Genomic DNA, 22,991 nt, shown 5'->3' on the forward strand with positions numbered 1-22,991 from the left:
GTATAAACACCATGTGATCATGCAGCCGTTATACTTCTCAGGAATAATGACCATCGTTATGTTTGGAGGAAAAAGGGGGAGGCTTGCAAGCTGAAGAACACCATCCCAACTGTGAAGCACGGGAGTGGCAGCATCATGTTTTTGGGGTGCTTAACTGCAGGAGGGACTGGTGCACTTCACAAAATAGATGGCATCATGAGGAAGGAAAGTATGTGGATATATTAAAGTAACATCTCAAGACATCAGTCAGGAAGTTAAAGCTGGGTCTTCCAAATGGACAATGACCCCAATCATACTTCCAAAGTTGTGGCAAAATGGCTTAGGGACAACAAAGTCAAGGTATTGGAGTGGCCATCACAAAGTCCTGATCTTAATCCTATAGAAAATATGTGGGCAGAACTGAAAAAGTGTGTCCGAGCAAGGAGGCCTACAAACCTGACTCAGTTACACCAGCTCTGTCAGGAGGAATGGGCCAAAATTCACCCAACTTATTGTGGGAAGCTTGTGGAAGGCTACCCAAAACGTTTGACCCAAGTTAAACAATTGAAAGGCAATGCTACCAAATACTAATTGAGTGTATGTAAACTTCTGACCCACTCGGAATGTGATGAAAGAAATAGAAGCTGAAATAAATCATTCTCTCTACTATTATTCTGACATTTCACATTCTTAAAATAAAGTGGTGATCCTAACTGACCTAAGACAGGGAATTTTTACAATGATTAAATGTCAGGAATTGTGAAAAACTGAGTTTAAATGTATTTGGCTAAGATGTATGTAAACCTCTGACTTCAACTGTATGTAATCTGATTACTTCAGAAGTACAGTAGTTGTAGCATGTGCCTCTTCTTGCATGGATCAGGAAGTGGTAAGAATGGGAAAGACAAGGCATACAGCCGACCTGGCAGCAGCAACTCCAGCAGAGACAAACAGAATGGGAAGAAACCCGCAGGCCCCCTGGTCCTCCAACTCTCTGTGAAAGAAGCCACCGTCACCAAAGAGGGTAGCTACAAGAATCATACACCCATGACATACATCCAAGACAAATTTTCCCCCTCGGGGACCAATAAGTAAATCCTAATTCCCATTGACAAACAGTACATTTGGTTCAATGACAGTTCATGTACCCATATCGCTCATAAAGTATACTCACGGCTGATGAATGAAATTAATGGTCAGACTGTTAACCCTGTGGTTTCCCCCAGCCCTCTCCTTTGCCCTCAGGACCCTCTATAACCCAGAGGCATGTCCTGAACACTGGGGAGAGGGGGTGCTCTCTACCGCCGCCCTGCTGGGCCTGCCACACCTTTTCCAGAGGTGAGCCGGACTACCACACCGCACTACTAGTCCTGGGGAACCCATAGGAGTGCATATTTGTAACACTAACACACCTGATTGAACTAATCAAGTGCTTGATGAGTAGTTGAATCTGACATGCTAGTGCTGGGTTAGAACAAGTACGTGCACCCCTGTGGGTCACCAAGTTCCATGTTTGAAGGTCGCTACGCAACACTGTCCAGCAACACCGTTGGGAGGATCACTGTGTTGTAAAACAATGCTGTGGCGTGCAACAACAGGCCACCCCTCAGCCAAAACGGGTTAATGCTCTTTTCAACAAAAACAAGGCCAAGGAGGAACAGGAATTCACTTTTCCCTGCTTGTATACATGTATGTCACATTGGATAACTTGTGATACTATGATGCCTCCAGAATACACGCCCATCTCTTGTGGGACCTAATTTGGCCCAGTTGAAGTGGTTGATTCATGTCCATGAAACTGGGTGGGGATGGGTTTGAATGAGATAAATCCATGTCGACATTGGCCTTATTTCCTCAGCTTGTCCTGAATGTACTGTAAGCTTGAAATCACCAACACCCTTACAAGAGTCGCACCCGGTCACTTAGTCACCCTGGGTGCCCACATAAAAAAAACACTACAGTTTACAATAGAATACTACACTACTTACTATAGAATTCTGTAGTAAACTGTAGTATACTGTAGAGTACTATACTACACACTGTAGTATCCCTTGTTCAGTACTTACTATTGAATTTTATAGTATACTGTAGAATACTATTGTAAATACTACAGTATTATCCACAAAAAAACACTGAAATTTCAGCAAAAATATTATAGTCCACTATAGTAAATACTACAGTATTTAACTGGCATATACCCATTCCCTTCCCTCATATCCCAATTTGTGCCACCTGTAAGTGAGAAACCTACAAGCCAAGTAAAGACCATATATTGTGTTTCTTATAGCAAACTGTAAACACTACAGTAAAGTCCACAAAAACACTACATTATTCCTACCATAGTATACACTATAGTATGTTTTCATGTGGGTGTATCGTAAATAAAGCAGAAGTTTATTATGAGGTGACAGACAATATGTCTGTGATTGACAGGTGCCTAACAGAGATGATAAATAAGATCAGCTCCTCCACTGTGTGTATCTTTCATCGCGTGTCCTGCAAGGTAAGCTGCACTAGCTACAGGTGTGTGAAGTAGTACTAAAAGTTACTGCTCAAAAATATACACTAGGGGGAGCCAAATCACCTCAAACACATAAATGCACTGCTGTCTGAATATGTCCATCCACGTTTGTCTATGTGACGTTTTGCATGATGGTATATGTTTTTGTGTGTGTGTGTGTTTGCCTATTTTTCCGCGTGGTTCAGTTTAAGGAGACCAGTCTTCAGAGAGCGTGTGAGCGATGGTTGGAGCTTTACCTGGTGACTGAGTTGACATGTTTCATCTACCTGAGAGACTTACCCTTTGAACTCCTCCACAAGACCCTAAGTTCACCCAGGTAGCTAGAGTAAGGTCCAACTTAAACAACACCCTATTCTAGCCATAACTCACAATGTTGGTTTTCTATTGCCTTCTCCAGGGTCTTTGCTGCCTGTGAGTACCAGCTCCTGAAGACAGTGCTATACTGGGTATTCCTACAGTTCAACCCTGCAGCTCAGATCCTTCCCTCTCATCGGTTCATTATGACCTTCTTCTCCAGGTACTGATCACACAGAGCTCAAGGTGGTAGTCATCAGGCGTAAGTTAAATTGTATGTCGTTCAAGTGGAGGGAATTCGTAGACTACTGTCCGTGAGTAACATGTTAGGCCTGTTTGTTTGAACATTGATTCTGGTAGACATATAACTACACTGCCCCACAAGCTTATCTCTCGTTATTTATCTCTCTCACGCTCTCTCACTCTCTTACTCCAGTTGGCCAAGGGCTGGCGTCTTCTTGGAACAGCCTGTGGGACAGAGGTTCACCGTTCTCTTCCGGGCCCTTCGCTTACATGGCATCACTCAGCGTGAGTGACAACGCTAAGTCCATCGACCTTTCAAAGCTCGATGACATAACACTAAAACCTAGAAAACATCAAGTCTGTTTTGCTATTGTTCCGTTCATTTGTTAAGTTTGTGCATTAGTTCATGTACACAAGGCCTTTCATAGTACAATGTGTTCATCATTACTATGTTGCAATGGTGTAAGGGGAAGGACTCTAAACTAAAGCCAGACCTGTTGGCCGTGGCCTCGGTATGTGACTACATCACTCTGGCACCCGTGTCCGAACCATCATGCAGCTGGAGACACATAAAATGTGTTGCTGCCTGTTGCCAGAAGACCAGCGGTCCATAGGAGAGCAGCCAGTTTTAAAAAACTGTTTGATATTAAAGAACCACGCAACGTGACTCTAACCAGTATGATTCTGATAAGCAGAACTGATCAAATCATACACAGTACACACCCTGGGCCAAGTGGGCATGTTCCCAGGCAAATAACACGTTTTCATCCTTTGCTTAGATGGAATCTGATTCATTCTGAAACTGCAGATGTCTTTTCCGTTTTTATTGACTTGAGGAACTGATTGTATTCGTTAAAATTAAATGCATCTCAGACGAGTTGCAATAGATTATCATTGGTGGGTTATGATTATGTTTAGGTATTAACTGTTTTCACGTAGTTACTTTTGAATTGTTAGGAATTCATTTGTGTTAGAGTGAAAGGTTAAATGTGAGTGATATTTTGGCGAGTGAGTGTTTGCTTGATGGCGAACCCTAACCTTTGACCCCCTCCAGGAGCCCATCTAGAGGAGATGCAGCAGATCCATGTCTTTCCTCAGTCCTGGCTGCTCCTCATCTTCTCCAAGCACTACTACACTGTGAGTTCATGTAGACAGGCACACCTAAGAATATAAGAGGATCATTGGTCAAACATACTGTTTGACAATCTGCTCCTGGACGTAGCCCTTTTTCTCCCTCGTTCGCCCCCATCCCAGCTCCACAGTGGAGGAGACATGCAAGTAACAGATTTCTCCCAACAAGCAGTGCGCTTCGGCATGGTCATTGAGAGGGTAAGCCATCTCACTTAACTCTGTAACTGCAAAATGGTGCAAGTTGAAAAGGAATCAGTTGTGTTAGTCATTGGCGATATTGTCTTGGTGTCGTCCTACAGGAGCCTCAATACTGCACGCGAACCATTGGACTGTATGGCTTCTACTTCCTGCTTAAAGCAGCCAGCATGGGAGAGCTGGACTCACATGGCTTCTCTCTGCAGGTCAGGGTGCATCAACGCTGCATCTCAAATCGGGACATTTGCTCTTGAGTGCCTATGGCATGGTTCAGAGGAGGCTGGTGGGAGGAGCTATAGGAGGATGGGCTCATTGTAAAGACTGGAATGGATTAAATTAAAAGGAATGGAAACCACATTTGACTCCTTTCCATTAATTCCATTCCAGCCATTACAATGATCCCATCCTCCTATAGCTCATCCCACCAGCCTCCTCTGGCAGGGTTATAAGTAATAACCAGCAGATACATTACACCAGTAACCACTGCAGAGACTGACGGGTGAATGGCTGTGTACCTGTGTATCCACTGCAGAGACTGAGACACTGGGACCCTGCCATGTCTGTGCGGGCGTGTGAGAGGCATCCTTTCAGTATGATGACAGAGCGGGCCTTGTCCTATCAGATCAACGTGCAGGCCCATGTGCACGGGCAGTGGCAGGAGTTCAACAGTGGTCCCATCAACCAGGAGTTTGGCCTGACCAAGCGCACCTGCAAGAGCCAGGTATGGAAGGTTGAGGACGGATTGATGCAGGAACAGGGAGGAGGGAATCGGTGGCTGTGTGATTTCAGGACAGGAGATAGGGTCTAGTACTTTAATGATATGAGAATTGCAATGTTGTGATTTTTCACATTCGTTGGATACAAGTAAATTGCTATTTCTGGGGGGAAAATGTAGCTTAAACAAAGAAACTTCACAAGGTTTGACTTGGATACTAGCTAACAGGGCATTACATTTATGTAGTATTTAGAGGGGTCTACTATCTGAACTGCTGTACCTCTTCCCTCTGTGTGCAGGTGTTTAAAGTGAGGGGCCTCAGCTTGCCCATCTTTGTGACCTTTGCCCTGGCCTTCGCTGCAGTCTGATCCCCTGCCAGACAGTCACCATGGTGCTCATTATCACACATAAACATCATACTTCCTGTCTGATTAAAAGTATCCAGGAGGACTTGTCTTAGTGAGGTAGCCTTGATAGCAAAGAAGAAAGCCACTTCAGAGACGATCTGTTAGGCACGCAGCCTGTTTTAATCCAAACCATGCTAAATGCTCTGCCCGTTGACCAAATCCGGTAAAATAGTAGTCTTGGACACTTGCTTCTTCCACTGAGACAGGTATTGGTCTGTCGAGGTACAAGGGACACAATTATAGTAATATGATTCATGCACTTTCACATCACTTGGCAGTATGAGGTTGTGTCCCAAATAGAACCCTATTCCCTATACAGTTTGACCTGGGTCCTATGGGTCCTGGTCAAAAGTAGTGCACTATAAAGGGAATAGGGTGCCACTTGGGATGCAAGCTATGCCAGCTGTAATGTATCCTAACCACAAGGGGTGTTGCAAACCCTGCCCTGGAAGAGAGCTCTTTGAAGGAAGTTGTTGGCCAGTAGGTTGTCTGGAGGCTTTATAACTGTTGCTCCTTGTGGTTCAGGTCTCTACTCAACCAGGAAGCAGAGTGATGAGTCTCTCTGTGTCCGAAAAATGCTGACTGTCAGTGGGCAACATTCTGAACAGTGGAGGTACTGTAGGGTCATGTACAGCTGAGAAAACACACAGGTAGAGTTGCCCAGAAAAGCAGAGGTTTATTGGCGAACTCTAGTGAATGATAAACATGGTTTGTATTTACAGTACCAGTCAAAAGTTTGGACACACCTACTCATTCTTCAAAGTAGCCACCCTTTGCCTTGATGACAGCTTTGCACACTCTTGGCATTCTCTCAACCAACTTCATGAGGTAATCACCTGGAATGCATTTCAATTAACAGGTGTGCCTTGTTAAAAGTTAATTTGTGGAATTTCTTTCCTTAATGCATTGTGTTGTGACAAGGTAGGGGTGGAATACAGACGATAGCCCTATTTGGTAAAATACCAAGTCTATATTGTGGCAAGAACAGCTCAAATAATCAAAAATAAATGACAGTCCATCATTACTTTAAGACATGAAGGTCAGTCAATCCGGAAAATTTCAAGAAATTTTAAAGTTTCTTCAAGTGCAGACGCAAAAACCATCAAGTGCTATGATGAAACTGGCTCTCATGAGGACCGCCACAGGAAAGGAAGACCCAGAGTTACCTCTGCTGCAGAGGATAAGTTCATTAGAGTTAACTGCACCTCAGAAATTGCAGCCTAAATAAATGCTTCACAGAGTTCAAGTAACAGACACATCTCAACATCAACTGTTCAGAGGAGACTGTGTGAATCAGGCTTTCATAGTCGAATTGCTGCAAAGAAACCACTACTAAAGGACACCAATAATAAGAAGAGACTTGCTTGGGCCAAGAAACATGAGCAATGGACGTTAGACCGGTGGAAATCTGTCCTTTGGTCCGATGAGTCCAAATGTGAGATTTTTGCTTCTAACCGCTGTCTTAATGAGACGCAGAGTAGGTGAACGGATGATCTCTGCATGTGTGGTTCCCATCGTAAAACATGGCAGAGGAGGTGTGGGGGTGCTTTGCTATTGACTCTGCCAGTGATTTATTTAGAATTCAAGGCACACTTAACCAGCAAGGCTACCACAGCATTCTGCAGTGATACGCCATCCCATCTGGTTTGCGCTTAGTGGGACTATCATTTTTTTTTTCAACTGGACAATGACTCAACACACTTCCAGGCTGTGTAAGAACTATTTGACCAAGAAGTAGAGTGACAGAGAGCTGCATCAGATGAGCTGGCCTCCACAATCACCTGACCTCAACCCAATTAAGATGGTTTGGGATGAGTTGGACCATAGAGTGAAGGAAAAGCAGCCAACAAGTGCTCAGCATATGTGGGAACTCCTTCAAGACTGTTGGAAAGGCATTCTTTGTGAAGCTGGTTGAGAGAATGCCAAGAGTGTGCAAAGCTTTCATAAAGCCAGAGGTTGGCTATTTTGAAGAATCTCAAATATAAAATATATTTTGATTTGTTTAACACTTTTTTGGTTACTACATAATTGCATCTGTTATTTCATAGTTTTTATGTCTTTGCTAGTGTTCGTTTAAAAAATATATATTTTTATTATTTAACCTGAGTCGGTGTGAGTCGGTGTGTCCAAACTTTTGACTGGTTCTGTATATACACCTGGCAGGAGCACATGCTGTGATTGGCTGTTTGTAAGATGTAAAGTTTTACACTGTCAGCAGGTCCTTAGCAGGGCCTGCCAAGACTCCGATCTCTCATTTCTGTATTAGTATGAGTGATGCCAGTTCAACTAAAATGCGACACGTACATCTCAATTCCAAATGCTTGTTTGATTCATTTACAAAACGTAAGCAGGAATGGCAAATTGCACCATTCATAAAACACTTATTGTTAAGCTGTCCACTGACCTAAACTTTCTATTGCTCAAAATAGAGTACAGAAACTCAGGCCCTTCAGCTCGCCAACTCAGGAAATACAGTATGTTCCATGCATGGATATTGTTTTCAAGAGCGCTCCAATTGGATGGGGAAAAGGGAAAAGCATGGTTTCTCTGTAGTTTATGTTTTTTCACATGGGCAGACTGCCCTGAAGGAAGCAAGAGTTCAATCCAGTAGCTCCTATCGTGGACCATCCCATCCCTGGTCCAGCACTGAGTAGTTGTTTCAGACCGGACCATTGCATATTCAGAAGTGGTTACTCTGCTGCTCCATGCTGCCTAAGGCTGTGCAAAATTTCCCAACCAACAACTCCACATGAACAAATACAATAGTTTACTATGGTATAAATACTGTGGTATTACTATATTTATATACTGTAGTGTTCCCTGTAGTGTTTTTGCAGACATGACTGTAGTATGCTGTAGTATTTACTATAGTGTTTTTGTTTTATTATTTTTGATATGGAAATGGTGTCTTTGTCCTTGAGGAAACCGACCTGACAAATACAAAAACAGCAAATTGTCCATAACCAGTAGGTAGGTCTGGAGTCTAAACAGAGAGTTTAGCACTTCTGGTCCTTTCAATGATCTTTAGGAAAAAAAATAAAAGATCAGTGTTGTCTATACTTGGCATGTATGTTTCTCATTCATGGGTGGCAGGAATTGGGGGAGGGGAATGGGTGGGGTATATGCAAATTAAATACTGTAGCATTACTATAGTAAAAAAAACTGTAGTGTTTTGATGGAAACTGTACTGTTTTTGCAGACATTTCTGTGGTATTTACTACAGTCTTTTTGTGGATAATACTGTAGTATTTACTATAGTATTCTACAAAATTATGTAGTAAGTACTACACATGATTAATGGACACTACAGTGTAGAGTATAGCATTCTACAGTGTACTACAAAATTATATAGTGAATACCACACATGATTGAGGAATACTATAGTTTTTTTTTACAGTATACTATGGTTCACTACAGAATTTGATAGAATTCTATAATACGTACTATAGTATTTTATAGAAAACTGTAGTATTTTATTTTTCACTCTCAACTACTGTGCAACACCCATCATGTCAGGAATGGATGCTGTGCATAATTTACTGACCACTTCGGTGAGCTAATTGCCATAGAAAAACGGGTGTCTGCAGTCTTTTCCTCAAATCACAAGGGACTGTCATGGACTGCTTAAGCGATGGCTCAAAAAACACATTTCAACTACAGTATATCCAGATCTCTTCTTTTGAACCTGTGATCCCATTTTTAGGTTAGAGAGACTAGAAATGCACTGTAGTGTAAATGCAGTGCACAGCTCCCACAGTGAGTGTGAGTGGGTACGAGAGGGTTGTAGGTCACACTGTCTGCCCATTTTAGCATGAGTGTGCATTTTGCTCACATCGTTAAACTCTCTTAAACTCACATCTTCACAAAGACCCTACTGTCTAAACGCGGAAATGCTCTCCATCCAAGAGCAACTCGCTGCACATTAAGGACCAGTTGAGGGCTAGGAAGTTCCCCTGTGAAATGTAAAATGGTAAACCAGATGTTGTTTTCTTTTTTTTTGCATTCATCCAGTCCCAGGTTCCACCCCAATTAGTGACAATAGAGAGGGATATATGGCACATATTTCCATCAAAGTGCATCTCCTCATCTGTCAGGAAAGTGTTGATCAGGAAATAACTGGGGTACTCTGGCCAAGGATCAAAGGATTGGATCTCTTGCAGGCATCCTCTTTTACTGGGAGGCTATGTGAAGGAGTTTATTTAGAGGGGATATAAGAGCCTTTAATAGGTTTGAATTCTGCTGGCAAATGACCTTAGTGGCTTTTCAGGGAACATAATAGAATATAAGGGATCAGAATGGAGTAGAGTAGAATAGAATAGAAGTCAATAGAATATAATATAATAGAAGGGATCCGAATGGAGTAGAAGTCAACAGAGTAGAATAGAATAGAATGTAAGGGATCAGAATGGAGTAGAATAGAATAGAAGGGATCAGAAATAGAGTAGTATAGAAGTCAACAGAATAGAATGTAAGGGATCAGAAATGGAGTAGAATAGAAGTCAACATATTAGAATAGAATATACCAAATATGCAAAAGTATGATAGGTTTGAATTAATCTGTGCCATTAGAAGTTTGAAATACAGTATATGCCATTCAACATTCAACAGACACTTTTTTTTTTAAATCCAAAGCGATTTACAGTTGAACTAAGGCAGTTGAATACAATTGAATAATGTGGCCTCACAGAGGTTGGCCTGCTGCATACAAATATTAATACTACTCCTACCATAATTCTTTGCGGCACCCAAAAAAACATTGTAATCGCTCTGCTCCACGCCCCTGCCCTCTACCTAAGCATTGGGATATGTAGGAAATATCCGTGGAGAGATGGGCTGAAACTCCTTTCGGTTCGTCCTAAAAGATCTCTCAAGCGACCTATAGGATTTCCGAAAGAACATAAATATGTAAGTATTCACAAATGTTCTTTATTGTGGGAGCATTCGATGTTGGGATACAATGTAGATTGATATGCGCATGTAGCGCGCGCGAGGCACTATGAACGCAGCCTGAATGTAAATATTCTTAGCCACTTTTCCAGTAGCGGACTTCAGTCGATCATACACAGTATCAAGACACGTATCAGCAGAATATATCTTTAGAATTGAAGTTACTTCATAAATCATCATGTTACACTCTTGTTTATTGAATGATATAAATCGATGTGTTGCTCGTCACATTCAGGAAAGTGTTACGGTTGTGTGGAATGCTGAACTATCCTCCGTCTGTTATTGTTACGAACTGCTATAACAGTAGACTGACTATACATCCTACACATTCACAAACAACACGTTCATGCGCTGTAGCCCAGGCTATTTAGGCTACTATACTTACAGTATGATCTGTGTTAGCTTATCTGATATCAATACCAGCCAGCCATACCTCAATCTGTATCAATATGCCAGATTCTCCCCCTTTTAAATGTCAATTGGTAGATTTGTTTCTCATAACAAGAGTTTGATTAAATATCATGAGCTCCAGATGTTTCACTTGTGTAATAGCATAGTTAGGCCTATTGTAGCTAATATTATTATGTTAAACATACAGGTAACTGCCAAAATAAAGGAAACACCAACATAAAGTGTCTTAATAGGACGTTGGGCCACCACGAGACGCCAGAACAGCTTCAATGTACCTTGTCATAGATTCTACAAGTGTCTGGAACTCTATTGGAGGGATGTGACACCCTTCTTCCTCGAGAAATTCCATAATTTGAGTGTTTTGTTGTTGGTGGTGGAAAATGCTGTCTCAGGCGCTTCTTTTTTATACAGGTCTCATTAACAAGTGAACATGACCCTAAACATTATGGGATGTTAATTTGTTAATTTGTTAATTAACTCAGGAACCACGACTGTGTGGAAGAACCTGCTTTAAATATACTTGGTATCCCTCATTTACTCAAGTGTTTGCTTTATTTTGGCAGTTACCTCTACTTGTGATGTTTTTCTAGGTGATTGGCCTTTAATGTTTATGGTGACACCAACCACCCACTCATACAACTGGTTCACATTCAAGGATGTGTTATTTCCCTTTCCTGTCACCGAATACAATCATTGGCTTAGTTGACTGTATAGGAAGACTTACTGCTACTACTGGCTTTGGAAGGTTTGAATTACCTCTAGGTGCTCTCGGGGCAGTGTGCTATGTAGGCCTTCATAAAGGGATGCAAATTCTGTGGTTTTCATTGCACCCAGCTCCATACAATGGCAGAGAATGTTAATCCGTTTCAGGTGATAGAGGATGGCTACACATAAGCCTTCTCATTGGTTGATTGCACACATTGTATGAATGTGTGTTTGTTTTTTCTTCGTGCCTAGCAACTCACCGTTTAATGTCTCCTATTTGTCAGAATGATGAGATGGTCTTTAGAATGTATGACATCTATTTCCCTATTGCTGTCTTGTTGTCATACAGCTCAGAGTCAGACCCATGTTTATTTTGGGTTTGTGGTTGGTTTGCCTAAACTCCAAACACTCACACCCTCTCCCCATGTTTATAATGTCAATACGGGGGGTGCTACTTTTGACCAAACCCTATAGTGCATAATGGGAAATAAGATGTCATTTGAGACAGGATTGCTTTCAGATTATTATTTTTATTTTTTTAGCTCACATTAGATTAGATCACATTAAATTAGATCACATGAAATTAGGTCACACATTTTGCAGTCCATAGACTTGTGTTTTTGCGGACATAACTGTAGTATACTATAGTATTCACAGTAGTGGTTTTGCGGTCTTTACTGCAGTATTCACTGTAGTGTTTTTGCGGTCTTTACTATAGTATTCACTGTAGTGTTTTTGCAGACATAACTGTAGTATACTATAGTATTCACAGTAGTGTTTTTGCGGTCTTTACTGCAGTATTCACTGTAGTGTTTTTGCGGTCTTTACTGCAGTATTCACTGTAGTGTTTTTGCGGTCTTTACTGCAGTATTCACTGTAGTGTTTTTGCGGTCTTTACTGCAGTATTCACTGTAGTGTTTTTGCGGTCTTTACTGCAGTATTCACTGTAGTGTTTTTGCGGTCTTTACTGCATTATTCACTGTAGTGTTTTTGCGGTCTTTACTGCATTATTCACTGTAGTGTTTTTGCGCTCTTTACTGCAGTATTCACTGTAGTGTTTTTGCGGTCTTTACTGCAGTATTCACTGTAGTGTTTTTGCGGTCTTTACTGCAGTATTCACTGTAGTGTTTTTGCGGTCTTTACTGCAGTATTCACTGTCGTGTTTTTGCGGTCTTTACTGCAGTATTCACTGTCGTGTTTTTACGGTCTTTACTGCAGTATTCACTGTAGTGTTTTTGCGGTCTTTACTGCAGTATTCACTGTAGTGTTTTTGCGGACATGACTGTAGTACACTAGTATTCAATATAGGGTTTTTGCGGACATGACTGTAGTATATTGCAGTATTCACAAGTGTTTTTGAGGGGGTGAATGTAGTATACTGTAGTATTATTATTTTCTGGTCCACAGATGCCACTGCTTGTCTTTGTACCAGCAGTGCACAACTAGCTAGGCCTAAACAGCAATGTAATCTCTTCAACATTATAAGCCTCCTCCTCGGCCAGAGGTGTGAGGATTAGGTTAGCCTCAGCAGAATTCAGCTGCATAGCGTGCCGTCTGTATGTAATGAACTACCAGTGTAGAATTGAACAGTATTAGAGCAGATATCCTTTTTCCTCTTTCTACTCTGTAACGGTATTTGGGGCAACCTCGCTCACAAGGAACGAACCAATGTGTTCACCTCAAAAGACAAGACTTGAGCATTCTGTTGTTTGTCTCAATTCAGCATTTTGTCATCTGAGATTTTGGGTGAATTAGCATTTATTCGATTCCGAATTGTTCAATTGTTTGTTGTATTTTAAAGACGCTTCCAGTTGATCTGGAAATACAAAACTTGAGGCACTATTCAGAGCAGAGGTGTCTTCTTCTAGACCCCAAACATGCACAATGCTATAACATAGTAGATGCACCACTGTTATGGTTTGGGGTTTTCAGTTATTCAAAGAGTCACTGTGTGTTTTTTGGCCAAAGAAAGGAGCAACATACTAGTGCAGGTATGAAGTAAGAGGAAATGGAATTTGGCCGAAATACCCTCTTCACTCCCTTCAGTGTTGCATTGATTGGCCCTGAGCTTATAGTATATACTGTAATTCATAAACCACACCTTTTATTGTGCTGTAATTCCTTTTCCCTTATACTGTCCCTATCAGTGACAAGCCAAAGTAAGCATGTGACAATGTAGGAGTGTGTGTGTTGATAGGTATTGGTTACAGAGCGGTTGGAAACAAGAACATGAGTAAAAGTTCAGTGTGTGTGTGTGCCTTGTACGTGTGCTGTGGGTGCGTGCGTGTGTGTGTATGGTCGACTATGAAAATGTGGAAGGTCACCTCAGCCACATATTCAGGTTCTCTATTTTCTTTTTCGCTCTCTCTCTGTTTTCTGGTCCTAAAAATAATACCAAAAGCCAAATCCCCTAGAGGGCATGTGTTCAGGCAACCATGAGATTTGGGAGGCTAGGACTGAGTCACAGCTGTACACACACACACACACACACACACACACACACACACACACACACACACACACACACACACACACACACACACACAGGCACAGACACACAGACAGACAGACAGACAGAGGTGTAAGTAGGGATAAAGTCAGAGGGAGGAGGGAAGCAGATGGAGAGAGGGAAGAAGTGAGCTAGCCCTCTGAGTGTATTGCCAAGGGAATCCAGTGAATGGTCCATTAACACCCGAGCTGTAATGGATCTGTGCTGTTAGCATTCATCCCCATATCCAGAGACCCAGTCAAGGAGCATCATGTCATGACTGAATGGACACATGGAGTGGTTTTATGGTTTCACGTATCTGTCCAAAAGCCTCAGACCTGTCTTCTTGACACACTAACCCCGTAGAAATGTCTGGAGAATGAGAACGACTGAGCTCTGGGCAGTTCCATGTGAAGGAGCCATGAGCCCCAACATGGGAAGTTCATAGGAGCGTATCTAATTGTGTGTCAAATGAAAGCTAAGAATTTATTTTGAGGAAATTAAGGCATAGATACATTCTTCAACCATTATACATCTTAAAAATGAGGCATAATTAATGGCTTTGATTTCTGGTTGAACAGATTGAAAAGGGTGTTGTGGAAAAATAGAAAGAGAACAAATGTGAACGAAGATGGTCATTGATTAAGATGAGTCTAGCAACTTGCAGGTGCCGAGGCCCAGCGTGAGGGTTCAATCCCGATTTATGGCATTGTCTGGATGGCAGACCATATGATGGATATCATAAAAGTTTAACACAACCTTATCCATGGCTTTCTCCGAGGCGGGAGGTTCCCATAGATCCCTGGGAGCACGGATATCTTCGGGTGTGTTAAGACCGATGAAAACTTGAATTGACTAAATGAATGTTACTTTGTGAATTAAATTGTCTTGTTTGGATTGTTTCAAGAGTTCATAAAGAGTTCATAAAGTGCTATGGATTTATTTTTGCAGAGTTACTGTGTTATTCTGCCCATCGGACAGTGGCAGTGGTGGAAACAGTACTCAATTGTCATACTTGACTAAAAGTTCAGATATCTTAATAGAAAATGAAAGTCACCCAGCGAAATACTACTTGAGTAAAAGTCTAAAAGTATCTGGTTTTAAATGTACATAAGTATATTGGCAGAAAAAAGTAATGAAGTGTCATACTTGAGGGAAAGTAAATGGTAATCAAATTCCTTATATTAAGCAAACCAGGTGGCAGTATTGTGTTATTTATTTTCATTAACGGACAGACGGGGGCACACTCCAACACGCAGATGTGATTTACAAAAGCAATATTTGAGTTTAGTGAGTCCACCAGATCAGATTCAGTAGGGATGACAACACGTTCTTTTAATAGGTGTGTGAATTGGACCATAATTCTATCCTGCCTGAGCATTCGAAATGTAACAAGTACTTTTAGGTGTCAGGGAAAATGTATGGAAGTAAAAAAAGGACATATTTTCTTTAGGAATGTGGTGGAGTAAAAGTAAAAGTTGTCAAAAATATAAATAGTAAAGTATAGTAGATACTAGAGGTCGACCGATTAATCGATTTAAATTTAAAAAATAAAGAATAAATATTTTTTATACTTTTTATTTAACTAGGCAAGTCAGTTAAGAACACATTCTTATTTTCAATGACTGCCTAGGAACTGTGGGTTAACTGCCTTGTTCAGGGGCAGAATGACAGATTTTCAACTTGTCAGCCTAGGGGTTTCAATTTTGCAACCTTCACAGTTAACTAGTCCAACGCTCTAACCGTTGCACTCCACGAGTAGCCTGCCTGTTACACGAATGCAGTAGAAGCCAAGGTAAGTTGCTAGCTAGCATTAAACTTATCGTATAAAAAACAATCAATCATAATCACTAGTTATAAATACTAATCCAGTTTAGCAGGCAATATTAACCAGGTGAAATTGTGTCATTTCTCTTGCGTTCATTGCACGCAGAGTCAGGGTATATGCAACAGTTTGGGCTGCCTGACTCATTGCGAACTAATTTGCCAGAATTTTACGTAATTATGACATACATTGAAGGATGTGCAATGTAACAAGAATATTTAGACTTAGGGATGCCACCCGTTAGATAAAATACCGAACGGTTCCGTATTTCACTGAAATAATAAACGTTTTGTTTTCAAAATGATAGTTTCCGTATTCGATCATATTAATGACCAAAGGCTCGTATTTCTGTGTGTTATTATGTTATAATTAAGTCTGATTTGATAGAGCAGTCTGACTGAGCAGCAGCAGGCCCGTAATCATTCATTCAAACAGCACTTTTGTGCGTTTTGCCAGCAGCTCTTCGCAAGCACAGCGCTGTTTATGACTTCAAGTCTATCAGCCTAATTGCTGGTGTAACCAATGTGAAATGGCTAGCTAGTTAGCTGGGTGTGCGCTAATACTGTTTCAAACGTCACTCGCTTTTAGATTTGGAGTAGTTATTCCCCTTGCGCTACAAGGCTTTTGTGGAGCGATGGGTAACGATGCATCGAGTGTGGCTGTTGTCGATATGTTCCTGGTTTGAGCCCAGGTCGGGGCGAGGAGGGGGACGGAAGCTATACTGTTACACTGGCAATACTATAGTGCCTATAAGAACATCCAATAGTCAAAGGTATATGAAATACAAATGGTATAGAGAGAAATAGTCCTATAAATACTATATTAACTACAACCTAAAACCTCTTACCTTGGAATATTGAAGTCTCATGTTAAAAGGAACCACCAACTTTCATATGTTCTCATGTTCTGAGCAAGGAACTTAGACATTAGCTTTTTTACATGGCACATATTTTACATAGCACATATTTTACACGACACACATTTTTACATGGCACATATTACTTTCTTCTCCAACACTTTGTTTTTGCATTATTTATTTGAGGCTAAATTGATTTTATTGATGTTTTATGTTAAGTTAAAATAAGTATTAATTCAGTATTGTTGTAATTGTCATTATTACAAACAAAACATTTTTATGAAAAATCGGCCGATTAATCGGTATCCGCTTTTTTGGTCCCCCAATAATCGGTATCGGTGTTGAAAAATCATAATCGGTCGACCTCGAGTAGATACCACAAAAAAAATGTCTAAAGTAGTACTTGAAAGTATTTTTACTTAAGTACTTCACACCACTGAATGGCAGTCAGTTCAATGGGGGAGTGACAGAGATGTGCGCCCCTATCATTCAGATAAGAGTTCTGCTTATTGTTTTGGCCTAGCATAGTGATGTTAATTAGACAATGGGAGATACTGAGATTTGGCGCTCTGGGGAAAATAAAAGATTGGTGGAAACTTTGTTCATGGAGTCATTCTAAACCAATCTCCAGTGTCTGCTAAATGACTAAAGAATATTTAGAATATTGTGTATTCTTTTGACATTGAAGACTTCTGTTATGCCATTGTATTCTTATTGCATAACTGTAATAAATCGGATTACTTTTAAATGGATACGAATTATTATTTTATGTATGATGTAATGGTAAAATACTACACATAGCATATATGCTCGGCCTCTAACTGTGCAGCTCTGAGCTGAGGTTAACTCAATCATTTAATGCTGGGACATTGATCGCAAGATATTAGCTCTTTGTCTCTCAGCCTGTTAATATTAGGGTTATCTTGGACACGTAACTTATAGTATTCCGAGTGGTGATGCAAGGCTCGCTACTTTGACTAGAACCTTCGGATTCACTTATGGGCCTATAGCATTCACATGATAATGGAGTCCGATTGAATATTATATTATGGTCTTATTGCTCCTACACTAATCTCTGTCATCAAATTCACTCTTTTACAGGGGTCTTAGAAAACATCGATCACAAAAAGTCATAAAAGGTATTAGAAGTACATCAAAATACAATAATGTGGAAGTAAAGAACCCTGCTAACTAATATCAACACTTATTATTTCGTTTTGGAGAAGTGTTTTGGAATATGGGTTGGAATAATACATTGTGGCCTTTCTCTTGCAGTTTTTTCTTCTTCTTTGTATTATCTTTAACCAGATCTATTGTGTTACATTCTACTACATTCCTTTCACGTTTACACAAACTTCAAAGTGTTTCCTTTCAAATCGTACCAAGAATATGTATATCCTTGCTTCAGGGCCTGAGGCTACAGGCAGTTAGATTTGGGTATGACGTTTTAGGCGAAAATTGAAAGAAAAGGGCGGATCCTTAAAGATGCAGTAGGCCCAGAACAAAGAGGCACGTCTTACTCTTCATTGTATTCAGAGGGTGAATATCAATAGTATGCATGCCAGTCTCTCTTGGCTAAGAGTTGAGGGAAGCCTGCATCGCTTCTTGTTTTGTATTAGAAACATGAATGTGTTGGAAATTCCAAATAGTTTGCATAGTCAACTTACACACATCACTGACACACACACTTACCCTACCAGACATGCCACCAGGGGTCTTTTTCACGGTCCCCGGGTCTAGAACAAATTCAAGGAAACGTACAATATTATAAAGAGCCTTGGATCTCCCTTTCATCTCATATTGCACAAGTGAACAGCAAACCTGGTTGCAAAAAACAAATAAGCATCACCTCACGGCACAACGCCTCTCCCCCATGTGACCTACTTGTTCTATGTATGTACTGACATGTATAATATACAATATAAGCATGGCCTTATACCTTGTAATTCCATTAGAAACTTCCTCATATCTTTAAGCTGAGGAGAGAGGATAATGAAAGTCCCAGTAACAAGTAAATGTAGACCTACCAATTAGTTAGTGTTTTTACATTTTATTTGATTAATTAGTAAAGATGCACTATGGAGAAAGCGCTAATTCTAATAGTTTGCCTAATTTCAGTTTGTGACTAAACAAGCAGCTATAGTGTAGAGAATCATTGTACCATCTAAACCGCTGTGAAATATATTTTCCATAACCAAAAACATTGTATTTTCAGCTGCTTGATGCTGGTGTACAAAACCAAAAGTAAAAGACGCAAAAACGAAACTTAAGCATGGGAAGCATAAAATAGAGCACATAGAACAGACCTACCACTTCTTAGACTTGCTTTCAATGACATGACGGATCTATAACTCACATTTCAATGTACATTTGGTTGGGTCGCCCAAAAAGTCACATATTGCAGCTTTAAGTGATTAAAACTCGTAATTGGTAACAGAATTTCAGAAAAATCTGTAATGGAATTACTGCAATTGAATTGGCTAAATTGTTGTAGTCACAAACTACAGTTGGGTACCTGCTGTCCTCTCTTCCACTGGCATACTGTTATGTTCAGCTCATAACTGTTTTCTTTCTCTATCTGTCATCTGTCGGTCAAAGCAAAACTGGGAAAACCGTATGAACAACCCCTTCCTCTCACTCTACCTCTCTCTCTCTCTCTCTCTCCATTTAATGTTACCTCTCCAGACTCGTACTGACAACGACCCATGAGCCTCCTCTCTTTCCATTTACTGCATTTCCGCCCACTGAGCACCAACCAACACCGGACGTCCATGGACATTGAAAGATAGTTTACATTTGATCAGTTCGCCTTGGCTTTGATTTCAATGTCGTCAGATGTTTTTTGGGTCGGATCGGCCTAGATTTCCATGTTCACCCATGTTGATTTTTGGTCCGTTCCGGCCTTGATTTGGTGCGAATGTAGACGTCCATGATTGGTGACCGGAACCAAATCTGAACCAATCATAGATGTCTATGTTTCACCAGTTTAGACATTAAAGTACAGCACAGCACACTAGAGTAGAGTACAGATAATGTACTGTATTGTACTGTACTCTACTGTATTGTTTTGTACTGAACGATACTTTACTATACTCTACTCTACTGTACTGTCCAAACTTGTGAAACATAGACGTCTAGGACTGATTCAGATTTCCAAATTCGGTCTTGTTTAGGGGCGGAGCTCATTAGAATAATACCCAAATATGCAAAGGAGGATATTGCATATTTTTACCTTTGTGGACCTATTCAGATACATCACCATGAAGAGAATGACATTCATATCCACAATTATACAGATCAGCGACCTATGATGTAATTCCTTTTCGTTAATTCAGTTACTGGGTGTAAATCCATTCCACTTACTGTAGTTCAATAACCAAAATATTTTTTTTTAAGCTCAAGGTGCCATGTCATAGCTGACACCCCATTCCTTCTACAGAAATCTTTGAATCTTAATTCGGAGCAGATATGGCCAGATGGTGCCGACAGAAATGGTCACCTCGCGTCTAGTCCTGAGGAAACTATGCAGTAATTTTGTTTGTTTATGTATTATTTCTTACATTGTTAGCCCAGAAAATCTTAAGTGTTATTACATACAGCCGGGAAGAACTATTGGATATAGAGCAACGTCAATTTACCAACATTACGACCAGGAATACGACTTTCCCGAAGCGGATCCTTTGTTCGGACCTCCACCCTGGACATGGGATCTAATCTCAGAGGCCGACCAAAAACAACGTTGTCACCGCAGGATAAGCAGATCGAGCGGCCTCCTGGTCAGACTGAGAAGGCGAGCACACCACCCACCGCTTCCGAGCATATTAGTCGCCAATGTCCAGTCTCAAGACAACAAGGTGGACGAAATTAGGGCACGAGTTGCCTTCCAGAGAGACATCAGAGATTGTAACATTCTCTATTTCACGGAAACATGGCTCACCTGGGATATGTTGTCAGAGTCGGTACAGTCACCGGGGCTCTTCATGCGTCGCGCCGACAGAAACGAGGGGTGTGTGCCTCATGATTAACGACTCATGGTGTAACAATAACAACACACAGGAACTCAAGTCCTTTTGTTCACATGACCTAGAATTCCTTACAAATACATGCCGTCCACATTATCTCCCAAGAGAATTCTCTTCAATTATACTCACAGCCGTGTATAGCCGTGTAGAACTTCCCTGGACTCTATGTAAACTGGGTGCATTTGTTGTAGCTGGGGATTTGAGCAAAGCTATTTTGAGAACAAGGCTACCTAATTCTACCAGCACATTGACTGTTGTACCCGCTCGAGCAAAACAATGGACTACTTCTACTCTAACTTCCGCAATGCATACAAGGACTGCCCCCGCCCTCCCTTCGGCAAATCCGACCATGACTCCATCTTGCTCGTACTGTCCTGTAGGCAGAAACTCAAACAGGATGTACTCGTGACTAGAACCATTCAACGCTGGTCTGACCAATCGGAATCCACGCTTCAAGATTGTTTTGATCACGTGGACTGGAAAATGTGCCAGGAAGCCTCAGACAATAACATTGATTTATACACTGACTCTGTGAGTGCATTTGAGATGTTGTACCTACTGTGACTATTAAAACCTACCCCAACCAGAAATCGTGGAAAGACGGCGGCATTCGCGGAAAACTGAAAGCGCAAACCACCGCATTCAACCATGGAAAGAGTTCGGGAATATGGCAGAATATAAACAGCGTAGCTATTCCCTCCGCAAGGCAATCAAACAAGCAAAATGTTGGTATAGGGACAAAATGGAGACGCAATTCAATGGCCCAGACATGAGACCTATGTGGCAGGGTCTACAGGCAATTACGGACTACAAAAAGAAAACCAGCCACGTCAAGGACACCAACGTCTTGCTTCTAGACAAGCTAAACACCTTCTTTGCCCGCTTTGAGGATAATACAGTGCATCCGACACGACCCGCTATCAAGGACTGCGGGCCCCCCCTCTCCTTCTCTGTGGCTGACGTGAGCAAGACATTTAAACGCGTTAACCCTCGCAAGGCTGCTGGCCCAGACGGCATCCCTTGCCGCTTTCTCAGAGCATGCGCAGACCAGCTGGCTGGTGTGTTTACGGACATATTCAATCACTCCCTATCCCAGTCTGCTGTCCCCACATGCTTCAAGATGGCCACCATTGTTCCTGTACCCAAGGCAACGATAACTGAACTTCTGTCATCATGAAGTGCTTTGAGAGACGAGTCAAGGATCATATCACCTCCACCTTACCTGCCACCCTAGACCCACTTCAGTTTGCATACTGCCCCAACAGGTCCACAGACGATGCAATCGCCATCACACTGCTCACTGCCCTATCCCATTTGGACAAGAAGAATACCTATGTAAGTATGCTGTTCATTGACTACAGCTCAGCATTCAACACCATAGAGCCCTCCAAGCTCATCATTAAGCTCGAGATCCTGGTTCTCAACCCCGCCCTGTGCAGTTGGGTCCTGGACTTTCTGACGGGCCGTCCCCAGGTGGTGAAGGTAGGAAACAACATCTCCACTTCACTGATCCTCAACACTGGGGCCCCACAAGGGTGCATGCCCAGCCCCCTCCTGTACTCCCTGTTCAACCATGACTGCGTGGTCATGCATGCCTCCAACTCAATCATCATGTTTGCAGACGACACAACAGTAGTGGGCTTGATTACCAACAACAACGAGACAGCCTACAGGGAGGAGGTGAGGGCACTCGGAGAGTGGTATCAGGAAAACAACCTCTCACTCAACATCAACCAAACAAAGGAGATGATCGTGGACTTCAGGAAACAGCAGAGGGAGCACCCCCCATCCACATCAATGAGACAGCAGTGGAGAAGAAATTTTAAGTTCCTAGGCGTACACATCACGGACAAACTGAAATGGTCTAACCACACAGACAGCTTGGTGAAGAAGGCTCAACTTTTGGCTTGTCACCTAAAACCCTCACAAACTTTTACAGATGCACAATCGAGAGCATCCTGTTGGGCTGTATCGCCGCCTGGTACGGCAACTGCACCGCCCACAACCGCAAGGCTCTCCAGAGGAACTACCTGCCCTCCAGGACACCTACTGCACCCGATGTCACAGGAAGGCCAAAAAGATCATCAAGGACAACAACCACCCGAGCCACTGCCTGTTCACCTCGCTATCATCCAGAAGGCAAGGTCAGTATAGGTGCATCAAAGCTGGGACCGAGAGACTGAAAAACAGCTTCTATCTAAAGACCATCAGACTGTTAAAACAGCCATCACTAACATAGAGAGGCTGCTGCC

The 22,991-nt window shown here is 41.7% G+C and overlaps 2 protein-coding genes across 5 annotated transcripts in view; both read left to right on the forward strand.

Moving 5' to 3' along the window:
- Positions 1-1,038: 1,038 nt before the first annotated feature.
- On the forward strand, positions 1,039-8,544 carry btbd16 (BTB (POZ) domain containing 16). Its single transcript, XM_029628715.2, has 10 exons — positions 1,039-1,317; positions 2,413-2,482; positions 2,686-2,816; positions 2,898-3,017; positions 3,231-3,322; positions 4,092-4,174; positions 4,292-4,366; positions 4,468-4,569; positions 4,896-5,084; positions 5,378-8,544. The coding sequence occupies exons 1-10, from the start codon at positions 1,163-1,165 to the stop codon at positions 5,444-5,446; spliced, it is 1,086 nt and encodes a 361-aa protein (XP_029484575.1). The 5' UTR covers positions 1,039-1,162; the 3' UTR covers positions 5,447-8,544.
- A 1,704-nt stretch (positions 8,545-10,248) lies between these two features.
- Positions 10,249-22,991, forward strand: part of plekha1b (pleckstrin homology domain containing, family A (phosphoinositide binding specific) member 1b) — a 37,938-nt gene continuing 25,195 nt past the window's right edge. For 3 of the 4 annotated variants that reach the window (XM_029629074.2, XM_029629077.2, XM_029629078.2), the window contains exon 1: positions 10,249-10,390. The gene's annotated coding sequence lies outside the window, so the exon portion shown is untranslated. The remainder of the gene's footprint in view (positions 10,391-22,991) is intronic. The other variant, XM_029629076.2, reaches the window with a different exon arrangement.

Source organism: Oncorhynchus nerka, linkage group LG23 (genome assembly GCF_034236695.1).
Source record: "Oncorhynchus nerka isolate Pitt River linkage group LG23, Oner_Uvic_2.0, whole genome shotgun sequence".
Taxonomy (NCBI): Eukaryota; Metazoa; Chordata; class Actinopteri; order Salmoniformes; family Salmonidae; genus Oncorhynchus; species Oncorhynchus nerka.